The sequence below is a fragment of the Pelophylax lessonae genome (genome assembly GCF_965119305.1).
Source record: "Pelophylax lessonae genome assembly, chromosome: 9".
NCBI classification, from domain to species: Eukaryota; Metazoa; Chordata; class Amphibia; order Anura; family Ranidae; genus Pelophylax; species Pelophylax lessonae.
The window spans coordinates 61,879,949-61,899,292 of NC_138776.1; the positions used below are offsets into that span (position 1 = coordinate 61,879,949).

Genomic DNA, 19,344 nt, shown 5'->3' on the forward strand with positions numbered 1-19,344 from the left:
ATAAATAAATTGTCTGCGATTCCGGCGCCATTTTGTCGTAGCCGCACTATCACTTATGGGCTTTAAAACAAACAAGCGAGCGTGTAGCTGGGATAGGCCGAGGCGGACTTTGATTGGTTGTGGCAGCGGACCGTCTTCGGGTGGGTAGAGGCTGTCTAGCGGCTGTACGATATTCAGGGACTTTTCTAGCTGAGTGTCCGCTCTCTATGGTATTTGAAGGCTTTTCTCTGGTAGTCTATGCGTGTCTTGTCTAGGAAACTCCATATTCTCTATGATCCCGGAGTAGTCCTCCAGTGGTGGGCGGGGCTGGCTCTGAGTTCCGGTAGCGGGGACACCCCGGTGTGGAAGTTTCTAGTGTGAGGGGAGCGGACGGTGTATGGAGGGGAGTACGGAGGATGAGAAGGCCGCACACAGGCCGGACAGTACGGAGGACACAGAGGAGAGCCAGGTAACCGCACTTCTCATAGCTGGGGGCCCTCATAGCTTCCCCTCCCCCCTCCCCCACCTGACACTGAGGGGACACCACACAGGAGGGAGCACAGAGCAATACAATCACTCCTATTATTATTATTCTGTCCTCACTGACCTGTATAGGATAGAATGGGGGGATAGAACAGCTGTCAGGTTTTGTCATTACAGCAGAACCTTTCCCATATCAATGTAATAAGAAATAATATTCTTTAGGAAGGATCCTGCATTCCACACTAATATTTATGTCGCCAAAATTAAATTTCCTCCAGCATTGCTCCTGTTTCTTCTTGCTGGAGGCGGCCATTTTGCTGGAGCCCAGAGCCCCTGAGCAGCAGTAAATCATTGAGTGAATCTAAATCCATCAATTTAACTATTTAAAAAAAAGTTACATTCCGGAATGTGGGGATTGCTAAACTGTCATATTTGCTTTTGTCCTCAACCCAACCCGTCAATCCATCAAATGTCTGGTGTCATAAATGATCACATGTGCAGCACCATGGCAGTTGCAGATAAAACAGAAGCAGCATCCTTGGCTGTAAAGGATAGCCGGTTTAAGGCTGTCAGTAGATCGGCCTCTGCAAATTCATCAGTGCCTAAAAAAAGGAGAGCGGCTGAGCATGTGCAGAGCAGGGTGAGACCGTATGTAGATTTTAAACAGTATAGACATTTATTTGTAATGTTTTTTTCATCACTAAACCTGCAAAAGGGACAGCCTGAGGGGGATCAAGCAGGAATTAACCACTTCAGCTCCGGAAGGTTTTACCCCCTTAACCGGTTGTTGACAGCCGCACGACTATTTACTGCGGCGGTCAGCCCCGGCCAGGCAAAGTGACGTAGATCTACGTCACTTGCCTGTAACTTCCTTGTGAGCCAATAGCGGGCGAGCGCCCGCCCGCCACGGCTCGTTCACAGGGAAGTCAGTGTGTGTGTGACCGGCGGACCCGATGTCCGCCAGTCACTCGCCGATCGTCGGTGCAGAGGGAGAAAGTCAGGCGGCTGATGTAACCACTTTACCACCGGAGGATTTTGCTGTCTTACGTCCAGGCCACTTTTTGCGATTCGGCGCTGTGCGACTTCAACTGACAATTGCGCAGTCGTGCGACGCCGTACCCAAACGAAATTTACGTCCTTTTTTTCCCACAAACAGAGCTTTCTTTTGGTGGTATTTGATCACCTGTGCAATTTTTATTTTTTGCGCTATAAACAAAAAAAGAGCGTTTATTTTGAAAAAATAACAATATTTTTAACATTTTTTTTTTATATGAAATTCCCCCCAAAAAAGATGTAAAAACCAATTTTTTTAAAAAAATTTTGGCCAATTTGTTTTCTGCTACCCATGTTTGGTAAAAAAAATCGCAATAAGCGTATTTTGATTGGTTTGCGCAAAAGTTATTGCGTTTACTAACAAAGGGAAAGATTTTTGTCATTTTTGGTGTTTTTTTTTTTAACGCGTAATGGCGGCGATCTGCGATTTTTTTTTTTTTTTTTTTTTTTTTTTTTTTTTTTGTGGGACTGCGACATTGCGGCGGACAGATCGGACCCTTGACTGACATTTTTGACACTTTTGGGGGTACCAGTGACATTACTGCAGTAATCAGTGCTATATATATGCACTGTTACTGTAAAAATGACACTGGCAGGGAAGGGGTTAATTTTATTTGAGAGGGAGGGGTTAATGTATGCCTGGTGCTTACTGACGTGTGGGGGGGGGGAGGTGACTGAGTGAGTCAGGGACAGATCGGATGTTCAGCTATGCTGAACACTCCGATCTGTCACTATGGAGATCCGTCCGCTTGTGTTTACACAGGCGGGCGGATCTCCACACTAGATCCCCGGCGATCGGGGCAGAGCAGTGGCAATCGCCGCTGCTCCTCCCCTGGCCCGACTCCCGCTGTGAATGGAAACAGCGGGAGCGAGCCTCCGGCGGCGCACAAGTGCCGCCCAGAAGGGGGAGTGTCTGACGACGTTAATACTACGTCGTCAGACGATAACGAGCCACTCTGCCGCAGTAATATTACTGTGAGCAGACGTAAAGTGGATAAACAAGCCGCCTGTCATTCTCCCCTGTGTAGAAATAGTGATCACACGGTTCTACTATGTAGGACCGTTGATCACTGTTCCTATACCAGTAGCCACAGCCAATCACAGTAAAAAGCACGCCCCTAGGGACACACTTAACCCCTCCTTCCTCAATAAAGTTAACCCCTTCCCTGCCAGTGTCATTTTTACAGTAACAGATTATATATATAGCACTGATTACTGCAGTAATGTCACTGGACCCCCCAAAATTGTCAAAAATGTCAGTCAAGGGTCCGATCTGTCCGCCGCAATGTCGCATTACTGCAAAAAAAACAAAACGCAGATCGCCGCCATTACGCGTTAAAAAAAAAAACACCAAAAATGACCGAAATCTTTCCCTTAGTTAGTAAACGCGATAACTTTTGCGCAAACCAATCAAAATATGCTTATTGTGATTTTTTTTTTTTACCAAACATAGGTAGCAGAAAACAAATTGGCCTAAAATGTTAAAACATTTTGATTTTTACATTTTTTTGGGGGGGGAATTTCATATAAAAAAATTTGAAAAATATTGTTATTTTTGCAAAATTTACAGGAGGGAAAAGAAATCTCTGTTTGTGGGGAAAAAAGGACGTCAAATTAGTTTAGGTACAGCGTCGCACGACCGCGCAATTGTCTGTTAAAGTCACGCAGTAAAAAATTGCAAAAAAAACCCCTGGTCAGGAAGGGGGTAAAATCTTCCGGGGCTTAAGTGGTTAACCTCTTCTGGAGCGCCCCACTCATATAGACTGTGGCAGGGCGGCCCTCCTGAGCGAAATCGCATACCTATACGTGGTTTCATGCAATGGGTCTGGGGCATGCCATCAGTGACCGGCTCTGATTGGATACAACAGGAGCCAATCAGCGGTTTTGGCTGACCCGATGTTTGCTGGTACCTCACGATCGTTCGGGAGAGAGGCAGAGCGGCGGTCTGACAGGGGAGAAGATAGAGATCCTGTGTTTCTGCTTAGCAGGAGCACAGATCTGTCTTCTCCCAGTCAAAGCATCCCACACACAGTTAGCAAGCACTCCCAGGGAACATATTTAACCCTTTGATCACCCCTGATGTTAACCCCTCCCTTGCCACTGTCAGTAGTGCAGTGACAGCGCATTTTTTGGTCTCCAAAAAAAGGATGGCAAAAGTTTCAGTGTCCAATTTGTCCACCGCAATGTCGCAGTCCCGGTAAAAATCGCTGATTGCCTCTATTACTAGTATTAAAAATAATACATTTTTTCTAAAAATTCCATAAAAATATTCCATCGTTTGTAGACGCGATTATTATATATATATATATTTACCAAAAATATGTAGCAGAATACATTGGCTTAAAATGATGAAAAAAATTAGATTTTTTTTTACTGTATGTGTTTTATAGCAGAAAGTAAAAAATATTATATTTTTTTTCAAAATTGTCATCTTTTTTTTTTGTTTATAGCACAAAAAATAAAAACTGCAGACGGGATCAATTAACACCAAAAGAAAAAAGGATATAAATTTATTTTGGTTACAGCGTCGCACGACTGCACAATTGTCAGTTAAAGTAACGTAGTGCCGTATCACAAAAAATGGCCTGGTCATGAAGGGGGGGTAAACCTTCCGGGGCTGAAGTGGTTAATGCATTCTATGCATAATGGCGAAAAACCTTCTGTGCTGCGGCTCCCCTCCCCTCTTTTTCTTACCTGAGCCTGATCCCATCCAGCGATGTGTACAAGCACAGTGGCACCAGCTGCTGTCTCTCTCTTCATTGGATAGATTGATAGCAGTGGAAGCCATTGGCTCCCACTGCTGTCAATCAAATCCAGTGACATGGGGGGTGGGGCCGAGTCCCTCTGTCTGTGTCAGTGGATGCAGCAGCGGCAGTGGCGTAGCGTGGGTTGTCAGCGCCCGGGGCAATGCAAGTAATTTGCGCCCCCTACACAAATCTACTAGACCACTACACTGACACCTACTCTGACCTAGCTGACCACTACAGAGACCTACCTTATTCCTACACTAACCTACCTGATTACTATACTGACACCTACACAGACCTACCTGACCACTACACGGAGCTGCCTAATTACTATACTGACCCCTACACTGACCTACCTGACACCTTCACTGAACCCCCTACACTGACACATTCACTGACCCCCCCCCCCTACACTGACCACTACTCACCCCCCTACACTGACTCCTTCACTGACCCCCCATACACTAACACCTACACTGACCCCCCCATACACTGACACCTATACTGACCCCCTCATACACTGACACCCCCCTACACTGACACATACACTGACCCCCCTACACTTATCCCCCTATACTGACACAGACACTGACCCCCCCATACACTGAGCCCCCCATACATTGACCCCTTTACACTGACCCCCCTACACTGACACCGACACTGACCCCCCCACATTCTCACACTGACCTCCCCTGCACTGACACCTACACTGAGACCTATACTGACCCCCCCCCCATGCACTGACACCTACACTGACACCCCCCCATACACTGACACCTACACTGACCCCCCTACACTGACACCCCCCCCCCATACGCTGACACCTACAGTGACCCCCCCCATACACTGACCCCCCCATACACTTACACCTATACTGACCCCCCCCATACACTGACACCTACACTGAGACCTATACTGACCCCCCCCCCATACACTGACACCTACACTGACACCCCCCCCATACACTGACACCTACACTGACCCCCCTACACTGACACCCCCCCCCATACGCTGACACCTACAGTGACCCCCCCCATACACTGACCCCCCCATACACTTACACCTATACTGACCCCCCCCCATACACTGACACCTACACTGACCCCCCTACACTGACAACCCCCCCCCATACACTGACACCTACACTGAGACCTATACTGACCCCCCCCCCCCCCCCACCACACAGTGAGTAAGCATACAGGCATACATTAACCCCTTTGATCGCCCCCAGAGTTAATCCCTTCCCTGCCAATGGCATTATTACAGTAACAGTGCATATTTTTAGCACTGATTACTGTAATAATGTCACTGGTACCCCCAAAAATGTCATGGATCCGATCTGTCCACCGCAATGTCGCAGTCCCCCTAAAAATCGCAGATCGCCGCCATTACTAGTAAAAAAAAAAAAACAATAAAAATGACATAAATCTTTGCCGTAGTTAGTAAACGCGATAACTTTTGCGCAAACCAATCAAAATACACTTATTGCGATTTATTTATTTATTTTTTTTTTATACCAAAAATAAATCTGTAGCAGAAAACAAATTGGCCTAAAATGTTAATAAATAGATTTTTTTTGGGGGAATGTCCTAAAGCAGAATGTGAAAAACAATTTTTTTTTTTTTTTTTTTCCAGAATTGTTGCTTTTTTTTTTTTTGTTTATGGCGCAAAAAATAAAAAACCCACAGGTGATCAAATACCACCAAAAGAAAGCTCTGTTTGTGGGGAAAAAAGGATATAAATTTAGTTTGGGTACAGCGTCGCACGACCGCGCAATTGTCCATTAAATAATGCAGTGCCGAATCACAAAATAGGGCCTGGTCAGGAAGGGGGTAAAACCTTTCCGGTCCATAAGTGGTTAAAGACCAGTAGATGGCCATGCACATTGTACATTACTCTTGTACTCTGTGTTACCCACTCATGAACCCTGTACTCTGTATATTGTATTCTTCTGCACTGTGTACATTACATGCACCTGACAACCACACTATAATTAGGATGACATTTTTAATTCCTTACCACTGTTAAATCAGTTTTGTCACACCCATGGGTCACTTCATCATTCTCTATTGGGTGCTCAAGAGGGGGGCCCTGCCAGTTTGGCTGTATGGGGCCCCATGATTTTAACAGCGGCCCTGCTCGGAGGGGTTGGAAAAGGAGCTGTATGCTCCATTCTCATCACTGTCCCCCCAACTCTTCCTCCTTCCTCACAGTTCCCATTGGAAGCAGCATCTACACCTTCCTCCTCCTTTGGCTCCAGCTGGAAAACCTCTGTCATGTAGTTGACCTAAAGCAAATATCTGATAAAGGATAACAAAAAACATCAAAAATCAAAGACTAGGGTTGCAATAAATTATATATATAAAGGCTTGTTGTTTTTTTTGTTTTTGTTTTGGATAGTGGAGTTATTGCTGTCTGTGTCCCGTTAGGGAGATTCATCCTCAAGTTGTCCTTTTTGATATTCCTGCCATGATTGAAAGAAGATCCTAAATGTTGGGTTGACACCATAACAGGAATATAGGGGAACTCTTTCATTGAGGACATTAATTTTGGTGACTACCAGAGATTTCTTCTCCCTTCCTGTTTTGGCTATAGGACAGGCAGTGAAGGTAAATCTCCTCAATGGGACACAGATGGGGAAAAAACCAATAGATTGTAACCCTCCCTTACTCTATCCAAAATGTGAAGAAAGATTTACTTTTAGTAATACTTCAGTACTTAAAGCAGAGTTCCACCCAAAAGTGGAACTTCCACTTTAAGTAGTCCTGACCCCCTGACATGCCACATTTGGCATGTCATTTTTTTGGGGGGGAGAGCGGGTACCTAGATTTGACATGTACTCGCTCCCACTTCGCGGCGCCCTGAGCGGAAGTTCTTCTCTCCCCCTCCCTCCCTGCAATCTTCTGGGACATGTCAGAGGTCCCAGAAGATTGTCGGCCAATCAAGATGCGCAGCGCAACTCGCGCATGCGCAGTGCGTACCCGGCTGTGAAGCCGCAAACTGTCACAGCCGGGTGCCCACAGCAGTGATGCCGGCGCCGCCGAGACCAGAGGGAGAGGATCGAGGCTTCGGGCGGCCGCATCGCTGGACAGGTGAGTATGTGTTTATTAAAAGTCAGCAGCTACACTTTTTGTAGCTGCTGACTTTTAATAAACACAGAAAAGGCTGGAACTCCGCTTTAATCTCTGTGGACCCCTGTGGCTTATTTTTACAGGCACGCTGGGCTGAACATACTGTGTACATACACTGAACAATATTATAAATGCAACACTTGTTTTTGCCCCCATCTTTCATGAGCTGAACTCCAAGATTTAAGACTTTTTCTATGCACACAAAAGGCCTATTTCTCTCAAATATTCAAATATTGTTCACAAATCTGTGTTAGTGGTTAGTCAACTTAGTGAGCACTTCTCCTTTGCCGAGCTAATCCATCCACCTCACAGGTGTGGTATATCAAGATGCTGATTAGACAGCATAATTCTTGCACAATATCCAGCAACTTCGCACAGCCATTGAAGAGGAGTGGACCCACATCCCACAGGCCACAATCACCAACCTGATCAACTCTGTGTGAAGGAGATGAGTTGTACTGCGTGAGGCAAATTGTGGTCACACCAGATACTGACTGGTTTTCTAACCCCCCCCCCCCCAATACAGTAAAACTGCACATTTTAGGGTGCCATTTTATTGTGGCCAGTGTAAGGCACATCTGTGCAATAATCATGCTGTCTAATCAGCATCTTGATATGCCACACCTGTGAGGTGGATGGATTATCTCGGCAAAGGAGAAGTGCTCACTAACACAGATTTATGAACAATATTTGAGAGAAATCGGCCTTTTGTGTACATAGAAAAAGTCTTAGATTTTTGAATTCAGCTCATGAAAAATGGGGGCAAGAACAAAAGTGTTGCGTTTTATAATTTTTTTCAGTGTAGTATAATACAACTGTAAAACACCCTGGGTTTATTACTACTATACTGTGCTGTCCCTTTTTATGGTGTTATTGGATCATTTTAGCTATTGTTGCATCAGGCTAACGTCTGTTCAGCATTGCCTTTATTTGCACATTGTACTGACCGTTCTAGAGAAGAATAATAACTTTTTTTTTTTTTTTTTTATTACTAATATTGTTTTTTATTTTTTTTTTGTGTAGAATTGCCCCTATTTGCACACTTTACTAACCCTCCTAAACTTAAATGATTTTTATTATCAATGCATTATTAATGTTATTTTATTATAATACAATATTTTATTGTAGTAGTATTAATTTTATGGGGGGAAAAAGCAGAACTGATGTAGCAAACTAAAAAAATCAGATTCTTGGTTTTCTTACATATAAAGCAGAACTTTCCTCTGCAAATTGACTTTGGGTGTATTGCCCTGCCCTTCCTCTGCATTTGTGGTAGCCAGTGAAAGTATAGGACCCTGGTTGTCTCACCTGTATTGCAAATCTCTGCAGGACAATGCTGAATCTGCTGGGCAGGTCCTTTTTTTTTTTTTTTTTTTTTTTTTGTTAATAAAAGAATCCAGCATTGGATGGCGATTCCTTTTTAATACTACAGCTGATATAAAAGGCATAAAAGTGCTTCTACTGTAGCTTCAGGCTGAAACTTACCATATATTTTTTTTGATTTAGGATTCCTTGCCTTCCCTGGGAGGAAATGAGGTGAAGAGTCGCGCTATAGTCAAATATTCCTCTGCCCCACCAGCCACAGCATTTGCTCAGCTTCAAGAGAAGACGGATTTAAAGTTACCCCCTGCTAATTGGCTGCGGGAGAATGCCAAGCTCGGGCCTACCAGTCTTGGAAGCGGCAAGAGCAAGCCATTCTCAAGGTAGTATTCGATACCCTGATCAGTGATTGTGTGGAGGGAGCTGGGATGCAATTTGTATCATATTCTTTCCTCATCTGAGCTGCCCATACCTGACTCTAATTTGGGCAAAACCCTGCTTGGTCACGGGCCTCTGCTTGGTCACGGGCCTCTGCTTGGTCACGGGCCTCTGCTTGGTCACAGACAGAACAGCAGTGGCAGCTATAGGGATTTGTCAGTGTTTAAAAGACCGTATTAAACGAGTTTCCAGGGCGGTTCCTTCTCAAGTAGAGTTTGCGGAAGATCTGAAAGATCTACCTCACGCTTTGTTTTGCAGTAGATGCTCTTAAAGACTCCATACAGCAAATGTCATGGCTGGCTCTTTTGACGGTGCATATGTGCAGGATCCTATGGCTAAAAATCTGGTCTGCAGAATTACCATGTAAAAAGTTGCTGGCTTTTACTTTTCATAGAGAAGGCCTATTTTGTGATGATCTGGATAAATATATCTAAAAGATTTTGGGAGGGAAGAGTGCGTTACTACTTGTTAAGAGGAAAAGCAAATGTCCTGCTTTTAGGATTCCCAGCACTCAGACTCCCAGTGCTTCCAATCCCAGGTGGTTGCAGCAGCCCCAGCCATCTGGATCTAGAACCAAGCCTTCAGGGCAAGGGCAGGAGAAACCCTGGGCCCAGAGACCTACCAAGTCTAGCTCTAAGCCAAGCTTCAGAAGGGGCGCCCCCACTGATTTGGGTGGGGGGCTGCTACGGTTTTCGGAGGTCTGGGTAGATATAACTCAAGACAACTGGGTTATTTCCAGTATCTCGCAGGGGTACAAACTGGAATTTGGGGTGTTCCCACATCCTCGGTTTGTGAAGTCAAACATACCTGCAGATCCTCTAAAAAGTTCTTTCTGGCTCTTGACCATTTAAGGTCCCAAAGAGTGATTACAGAGGTTCCAGAGACAAAAAGATTCAGGGGTTTTTAGTCAAACCTTTTCGTAGTCCCCATGCCAAACAGATGTGAGACCTATTCTGGATCTAAAAGCTCTGAACCAGTTTCTAAACATTCGTACTTTCCGAATGAAGTCAATTCGCTCAGGCATGGTCTCCCTGCAGGGAGAGGAATTTCCATAGACATCAAAGATGCATACCTTCGTGTGCCTATCTTTCAGGCCCATCAAAGTTTTTTTTTTTTTTTTACGCTTTGCCGTAGAGAACTGTCATTTTCAGTTTGTGGCTCTGCTCTTTGGGTTGGCCACGACTCCAAGAGTGTTCACAAAGCTCTTAGCTCAAGTATTGGCTACTCTAAGATCTCAAGGGATATCAGTGATAGGATATCTAGATGATCTATTACTAATAGATCGATTGGCTTCAGTTCTAAGCCAAAATGTGTTCCAGACAGTTCAGTTCTTAGAACGTCTGGGTTGGATTCTGAGATTGGCAAAGTCAGCATTATACCTGGTCCAGCGTCTGGAATATCTGGGTTTCCTTGTGGACACAAGGCAGGCAAAGGTATTTTTGCCATCAAGAAAGGTCACAGACCTGAAGGATCTGGTTCAATACATAAGGGAAAAAAGCATCCTTCTGTAGGTCTTTGCATGGGGTTATTAGGGAAACCTGGTGTCCTCTTTCAGAGCAGTTCCCTATGCACAATTCAGTGCTGGACCTTTACAGAACAACATTCTGTCAGCATGGACCAGAAAAGTCCAGTCCCTAGACTGGTGCATGTCTCTGGTTTCAAGAATACGTCAGTCTAAGTTGGTGGTTGATAACCAGCAATTTGGAAAAAGGGAAATCCTTTCTTCCAGTAGTCTGGAAAATAGTAACTACAGATGCCAGTCTCTCCAGCTGGGGAGCAGTTCTGGAGGAAGGCACTGTCCAGGGAAAGTGGTCTTGGGTAGAAAAGAGTCTTCCCAATGTCTTGGAAATCTGAACAGTTTGTCAGGCTTTAAAGTACTGAATGCCCAGACTTCGAGGTTACTCTGTCAGGGTACAATCCGACAATGCCACAGCTGTGGCTTATATCAACCGATAGGGAGGCACCAAAAGTCAGTCAGCCCAGAAGGAGGTGGATCTCATTCTATTCTGGGTGGAAAATTTGTTCCCTGCCTATCGGCGATTTTCATTCCAGAAATAGAAAACTGGCAGGCAGACTTTCTGAGTCATCAACCGATATTTCTGGGGGAATGGTCCCTACACTCAGATCTTTGCATTGATCTGCCAACATGGGGGGGGGGGGTCTCAGATGTGGATCTATCGGCATCCAGGTTCAACAACCAGTTGAAGAGATTTGTGTCCAGGACCAAACGCCTTGGTGACTCCCTGGTAGGAGTTTTCCCTGTTTTATGCCTTTCCTCCGGTTCAGCTGCTGCCACGTCTGCTATGCAGAATCCAGCTAGAGGGCAAACCTGTAATCCTGGTAGCTCCAGCATGGCCAAGGAGGTTTTAGTATGCACAAATTCAAAAATTGGCAGTGGCAAGGCCTTGGGTTTTTCCACTACATCCAGACCTGCTCTCTCAAGGTCCGATATTCCACCCTGCTTTACAGTCTCTAAATTTGACGGCTTGGCCATTGAAGCCCTGATTTTAAAAAAGGGGGGTATATCTGACCCTGCAGTCTCTACCCTGATAAATGCTAGGAAACCAGTTTCTAGAGGCCTTTATTACAGAATCTGGAAATTTTTACATTACTTGATGTAAGGCCAGTAAATGGCATCCCTGCAAATATATCATCGGGAGAATTCTAGCTGCCTTGCAAGTAGGGGTAGATATGAAATTAGCCTTAGGCACTATTAAGGTTTAAATTTCAGCCTTGTCGGTTTTTTTCCAGAGATCCATCGCTTCATATTCCTTGATTCAAATCATTGTTCAAGGGGTGTTTTGCGTATGCTTCCACCAATGAAGCCACCATTTTGTAATGGAGATCTAAATTTGGTGCTGGCAGTATTTCACCGAAACAGCCTTTTGAGCCCTTGGGGCATATTCCCCTGGTTCTTTTGACCAGAAAATTGGTATTTTGGAATGCGATAACTTCACCTAGAAGAAGAGTATCAGAACCAGCAGCTCTTGTAAAGAGCCATTCTTGATTTTACATCAAGATAGGGTGATTCTACGTCCACACCTAGGTTTTTTGCCCAAGGTGGTGTCCGCTTTTCATTTGAATCAGGACATTATATTCCCTTCCTTTTTTTCCAAATCCTCAAATAGCGGAGGAAAAGGTATTGCATTCTCTTGATGTAGTACATGCATTTTAAGATTTTCTTGAAAAGGTCAGCTCAGATTCATGAAACCAACCTTTTGTTCGTGCTTCCAGAAGGGCCCAGAAAAGGGCTAGCAGCATCTAAGTCTACGATTTCTTACTGGATTCGTCAGGTTATTATCCAGGCCTATGGTTTGAAGGGAAGGTTCCACCTTTTTCCTGTAAGACTAGGTAGGTAAGACACTACCGGAAGAGTTGGTGCCTTTGGGGCAGTTCGCCATCGAGCTTCTTTGGCTCAGATTTGCAAGGCAGCAACTTGGTCATCGGTGCATACGTTCACTAGATTCTATCAAGTGGATGTTGAGACCCAGAAGGAGTCTGCATTTGGCTGCAGTGTTCTGCAGGCAGCTATGTAGATCTTGTGGTCTGATGGTGGTATTTATGGTGTCCCCCTACCCTCAAGTGCATTGCTATGGGACGTCCCATATAGTAATGAATATGGCTCTGTGTACTGTGATGTACGATAAAGAAATATGGATTTTTCCTACAGCTTGCCTGTAAAATCCATTTCTTGGAGTACATCACGGGACTCAGAGGTCCCTCCCCTCTTGTATGGGATGGATGTTGCTTGCTACAAAACTGAGGTACTTCCTGTGTGGGAGGGGTTATATAGGGGGACTGGCTGTCTGATTGGTTGCCAGTGTCCATTCACCTATAGGTGGCATATAACCCATATGGTAATGAATATGGCTCTGTGTCCCGTGATGTACTCCCAAGAAATGGATTTTACAGGTAAGCTGTAGGAAAAACACATATTTTTTATATTTGATTTATTTTTTTATGGCTTTCTTGTTTCTTTTTGAAGACTGAATGGTGTGCATTGCACTTTCTGTGTTAATTGTAGAAAATATATTTAGCTTGTCAAATGAAATCCATAGAAAATTCCTCATAAGAACAGTTTGATATTGGTGTGCCAGCTGCTGTTTTTGTGCTTTCTTGTATCTGATTGTTTGGCTTTCTTACAGCTTTGGCATGGCCTATGATTTCATAGACTCTGTGGGGAAGGAGGTTGATGTCGTGTCTGATTCGGAGGTAATTTTTTTTTTTTTTTTTTAAATTCAAAACCTTATATTCATGTGTAGTCTTAAAACCCACAATCACTGGGCCCATGTAGGATTAGGTGACAGTGTCTCTGCATTGCTCCTACCCTCCGCCTGGCTTATGCTTACTATGGCTGAGCTACAGTACTTTGCCTATAATTCTTTTGCCACAGTGAGCAAAACTACAGTGCTCCTGGGTATGAAGCACATGTGACCTGTAAGCGTGCTAAGGCGCAGTAGTTGATCACTGTGCTCAGTCACTGAAGTTTAATAAAAGATATTGCACTTACATGAATGTAGTAAAAACAGGCATATATGCAGAGTAAAAAGCCGCTGCAGAGCTAACACTACCATTTATTTTATTTCAGGTACTTGTATAACACAGTCATATTGTGCAGCATTTTTCTTAAACTATTGTCAAAAGTATTGGGACGCCTGCCTTTAAACGTACATGGAACTTGAATGGCATCCCAGTCTTAGTCCGTAGGGTTCAATATTGAGTTGGCCCACCCTTTGCAGCTATAACAGCTTCAACTCTTCTGGGAAGGCTGTCCACAAGGTTTAGGAGTGTGTCTATGGGAATGTAACTCGATATTGAACCCTACGAAATAAGATGCCATTAAAGTTCATGTGCGTGTAAAGGCAGGACTCCCAATATAGTGTATATATTGTACATTGACATTGGTCCCTGCCCTCAAGGAGCTTACAATCGAAGGTCCCTAACTCACATTCTTACATACACATACTTAGGACCAAGAAGCCAATTAGCCTACCAGCATGTCTTTGGAGTGTGGGAGGAAACCAGAATACCCAAAGGAAATCCACACATACTGTACAGGGAGAACATGTAAACGCCAGGCAGGTAGTGCCGTGGAGTTTGCACTTTCTCCCTGTGCCTGTTCACTGGAAGTGCCTGAACTCAATTATTTGGAGGGTTGTCCACATGCAGCTCTACTTTACTAGTGTGTGGTATCTTAGTTTTATGAAAATTGATCCAGTAGGATAGCTAAAGATACATTATAGTGTTGGATGATGTATGTTTCTACGCTCTCATGCTTTAATGTTTTTTATTGCTTCACAGAACATAAAGAAACTCTTGAAGATTCCGTACAGTAAGTCCCATGTCAGCATGGCCGTTCACCGCATTGGACGCACCCTACTTCTGGATGAACTGGACATTCAGGAGCTTTTCATGAGGTCTTCTCAGGTGAGGGAATGTAGCACCCTTTTGTTAGAGAAAGTTTTTCAGATTGTTTATTAGTATTATTGTTAAATTCTTATTGGCTTTGTTATTAATGTAATATTTGTGTTTTTATGTGAGTTACTTACACTGAACATTGCTTATTTGTGCTCTTTTGGCATCCTGACTTAGGCTGGGCATACATTTTATACAGTCTTGCTGTGCAATTTTCATTAGATTTACCCTTTTTTCTAAAGCGATTCTTCAGTCATTTTTTTCTTCTTTCCATCTATTAAATCTTCTGCCCTTGTTGTTTTAACTTTAGATAGTAACATTTATTTATCTTTTTGTATGTGTGTGTGTGTGTGTGTGTGTGTGTGTGTGTGTATGTATATGTATATATATATATATATATATATATATATATATATATATATATATATGTATGTGTGTGTGTGTATGTGTGTATATATATATATATATATATATATACACACACACACACACACCTTCTCATTCAAAGAGTTTTCTTTATTTTCATGACTATGAAAATTGTAGATTCACACTGAGGGCATCAAAACTATGAATTAACACATTTAGAATTATATACATAACAAAAAAGTGGGAAACAACTGAAAATGTCATATTCTAGGTTCTTCAAAGTAGCCACCTTTTGCTTTTGATTACTGCTTTACACACTCTTGGCATTCTCTTGATGAGCTTCAAGAGGTAGTCACCTGAAATGGTCTTCCAACAGTCTTGAAGGAGTTCCCAGAGATGCTTAGCACTTGTTGGAGTATAAACAAAAAAGTCCTGGCGCTGTGGTTGCGGTGATCAGACGGCGGGGCTGGGATAATGGGGTCGGACAATGTCCCAAGGGGGTCCACCTTAAATGTCACGTCCAAGTCTGGGCTGCTGCCTACCCTAACCCAGATTCCAACTGGGTGGAGAGAATAGCAACACAAAAAATCGGGTATGATGGCGCTCCCGGACAAAATGACATGAAAAGAAAGAAAAAACCTGACGGTCCAGCGGCACTATATACAGCCCACCACGGCCACTAGTGTTCCCGTACCGTCAGTAGCCAATCACACCCCCCTCTCTGCCACTAGTTCTCTCGTGGGCACCCCAGAGACTGACTGTCTTCAAGACCTGTGGGACCTGTGGGAGGAGGGCCACATTGACAGTCAACCTCTAGAGGCATGTTTTGATCCCCCTGTGATCCACACATCCTTCCGTCCACGTTCCTTGTTTTATCCATCCCAGTCAAGAGTGCCCTTCTTGGAGACATACTATCATGTTGTTTACAAGGAGTTTTTGAACATGTGTGACAACACCACGCCACAGAGACCCAACCTGACATCACTTGAAACAACTGCCCTTAAGGCACTCAAACAGAACAAGGACATTGTCGTCAAACAAGCCGACAAGGGAGGGAGCATTGTGGTCCAGGACCGTACCACTTACATTAGTGAGTCTCTACGGCTCCTATCCGATACCAACACCTACACTGCTCTCCCCCAAGACCCTCTACCGGCGTACCAGTTGGCACTTGGAGAGATGATACAGGCGGCCGCAACGGCGGGAGTACTTACCAAGAGGGAACGTCAATTTCTTCTCCCTTCGGTTTGTAGTACACCGTACTTTTATCATCTCCCCAAGGTCCACAAATCTGTGGTGGACCCTCCTGGCAGGCCCATTGTGGCCGGCACTAATAGTTTCATCAGCGGCCTGTCCGAATATATTGATTGGTTTCTACAACCCGTAGTACAACAGCTGCCATCATATATTCGTGACTCGGGCCACGTACTGGACACATTGAAACATTACCCTTGGGAGAGTCACTATCATTGGGCCTCCCTAGACGTGTGTTCTTTGTACACGTCCATCCCCCATGATGTGGGCATTCGAGCCCTGCAACATTTTCTCACCAAGGATGGCCAACTTAATTCCCGCCAGGTTGCCTTTCTAGTGGAGGGTACACGGTTTTGTCTTGAACATAATTATTTTTCCTTTTTGGATAAATTTTATTTACAAACCCATGGCACAGCGATGGGTGCAAGTTTTGCACCCTGCTATGCCAACTTGACGATGGGACTGTGGGAAGAGTTCCAGGTCTGGCACAACAACCCGTTCTCCAAACACCTAGTCTATTATGGCCGCTACATAGACAATGTTCTGATCATCTGGGACGGGGACCTCGACATCTTCCAGGCCTTCGTCGACCACTGCAACAGCAACACCTTCGGGTTATCCTTTACCCATGTTATAGACCCTGTGCGTCTGGTCTTCCTTGATCTGGAGCTCACACACGCCGACAACGCGATTGTGACCCTCAATCACATCAAATCGGTGGCTGGCAACTCTTATCTTCATTATGAGAGTTGCCACCACCCATCTTGGAAGACTAATATTCCCAAGGGACAGTTTCTGCGGTTACGCAGAAACTGTTCCCGTCTGGAAGATTATGAAACCCAGGGTCAACTCATGAGAGTGAGTTTTTTGGAAAAAGGATTCCCGGAGGAGTTGGTTCTAAAGGCATTCACTGAGTGCAGGGACATATCCCCTTCCCGCCCATCTGGGCCCACCTCCACTTTGCAAACCATCCCCAAAGCCCGATTCATTACCGGGTTTAACAATAACTTCAGACATATTTCCCATATTCTGAAGAAACATTGGTCAATATTACTTTCTGATCCCAGATTAGGCCCCCATCTCCCAGCAGCCCCCCATGTGGTTTACAGGAGGGCACGGACCATCAAGAACGTCATAGCTCCCAGCAAAATTAACGCATCCACGTCCAATAGGCCCTTGGACATCAGGTCATATTTTAGCGACAAAGTAGGCACCTTTCAGTGTAGGAAGAGAGGGTGCCTCACATGTTGCTTCATTCAGCATGGCCGTGAATCCTTCTGTGACTCCTCTGGCAAGAGCTACAGCATACGCCAATTCATCACTTGCACCACAGAATATGTGGTATATATATTACAATGTCCTTGCAATTTACTTTACGTGGGCCGCACCATCCGTCATCTGCGCACACGGATTGGTGAGCACCGTAGAGGTATTTTGCAGGGACTAAATACTAAAAATGGGAAACCACCCCATAGTGTGCCCTGACACTTTGCCACCCACCATAAGAGCCTAGTACAGGACCTTAGGGTGTGGGCGGTTGAGTGCGTACCCAAGGGTTCCTTGTCCAGTAATGAACGTCTCTCCTTGCTTTGCAAGAGAGAGACGTTCTGGATTTATAAGCTTAATACTCTGTCCCCCCATGGGTTGAACGAGGAGCTCGACGCTTACACTGTGGTGTAACTTCCTCTTGGTTGGGCTCAAGGTCGTCATCTGTCATTTTTCATTTTCTATAAAAAATTTTATAAAATATTTTTTATATTTTTTTTTTTTTTTTTTTTCTCACACAATTTTCACATATTGTCTATATATTTTTCTTCCATTTATTTTCCATGATATTTGTTGGTTTGTTTTTGTTTTGTCATGTCATTATGTTATTGTTTTATATTTATCATGATTGGACACAAGGTGGAGCCAGAGAGTGGGGGGCAACGCCTCTTCCTCCCCATACCCTATATATGTGCCATTTTCAGTTAGCCACAGGAGATCTGAAGAAGGGCTTGGCCCGAAACATGTCATTTCCCTCCAATTGTGGCATTCCCCAATAGCTCCGCCAGGTGACCCTTTGGTGATGCAAGAGCCGGGTCGTTGGTGAGCCACCTCCACACTTCCGGCTACATCGTGGGTCCAGCCCCTGGTGCGCATATCGGCGCTAGGCACCTGGTGACGTCATCTCCCGGCGCCGCGTCAGCAGGGACTGACGAGCAGCGGCCGCTGCCACCTCGGGCGCGCACCACCGCCGGAGCTGCAGGTCGGGGTTTGAGGATATCACCCCTCCATCCACCTCTCCTCACCCCAGGCATCGCCCCATCTGGAGACTCACCCGCAGCGAAGGCTCCCGATCCGATCGAGGCTATCGGTCAGCCCATCCACAGGTGACACACTGTCCAGACCTTACTGGTGGTAAGGCGTTGTTTCCCTGCCTCTGGGTCCTCCTTGCTGTTTGAGTTATCCCCCTTGGTACTATGTCTACATGCTCAGCATTACTTCCCTGGCACACCATTGATTTTTCCTTGACCAGGAGCCTATTTTATTGATTTTAATAAACAAGTTCATTATCCAGATCCCGAGCAGCATCCAAGTTTTTTCTTTCTTTTCATGTCATTTTGTCCGGGAGCGCCATCATACCCGATTTTTTTGTGTTGCTATTAGCACTTGTTGGCCCTTTTGCCTTCACTCTGCGGTCCAGCTCACCCCAAACCATCTCGATTGGGTTCAGGTCCGGTGACTGTGGAGGCCAGGTCATCTGGCGCAGCACCCCATCACTCTCTTTCTTGGTCAAATAGCCCTTACACAGCCTGGAGGTGTGTTTGGGGTCATTGTCCTGTTGAAAAATAAATGATGGTCCAACTAAACGCAAACCGGATGGAATAGCATACCGCTGCAAGATGCTGTGGTAGCCATGCTGGTTCAGCATGCCTTCAATTTTGAATAAATCCCCAACAGTGTCACCAGCAAAGCACCCCCACACCATCACACCTCCTCCTCCATGCTTCACGGTGGAACCAGGCATGTAGAGTCCATCCATTCACCTTTTCTGCGTCGCACAAAGACACGGTGGTTGGAACCAAAGATCTCAAATTTTGACTCATCAGACCAAAGCACAGATTTCCACTGGTCTAATGTCCATTCCTTGTGTTCTTTAGCCCAAACAAGTCTCT

At 44.9% G+C, this 19,344-nt stretch overlaps 1 protein-coding gene across 2 annotated transcripts in view; it reads left to right on the forward strand.

Moving 5' to 3' along the window:
* The first annotated feature begins 368 nt into the window (after nt 1-368).
* The window catches only part of EDRF1 (erythroid differentiation regulatory factor 1), a 146,943-nt gene continuing 127,967 nt past the window's right edge, over nt 369-19,344 (forward strand). For both annotated transcript variants that reach the window (XM_082269364.1, XM_082269365.1), the window contains exons 1-4: nt 369-448; nt 8,900-9,096; nt 13,297-13,363; nt 14,453-14,578. In XM_082269364.1, the coding sequence (XP_082125490.1) occupies nt 377-448; nt 8,900-9,096; nt 13,297-13,363; nt 14,453-14,578 (462 nt within the window). In that variant the 5' untranslated portion in view covers nt 369-376. The remainder of the gene's footprint in view (nt 449-8,899; nt 9,097-13,296; nt 13,364-14,452; nt 14,579-19,344) is intronic.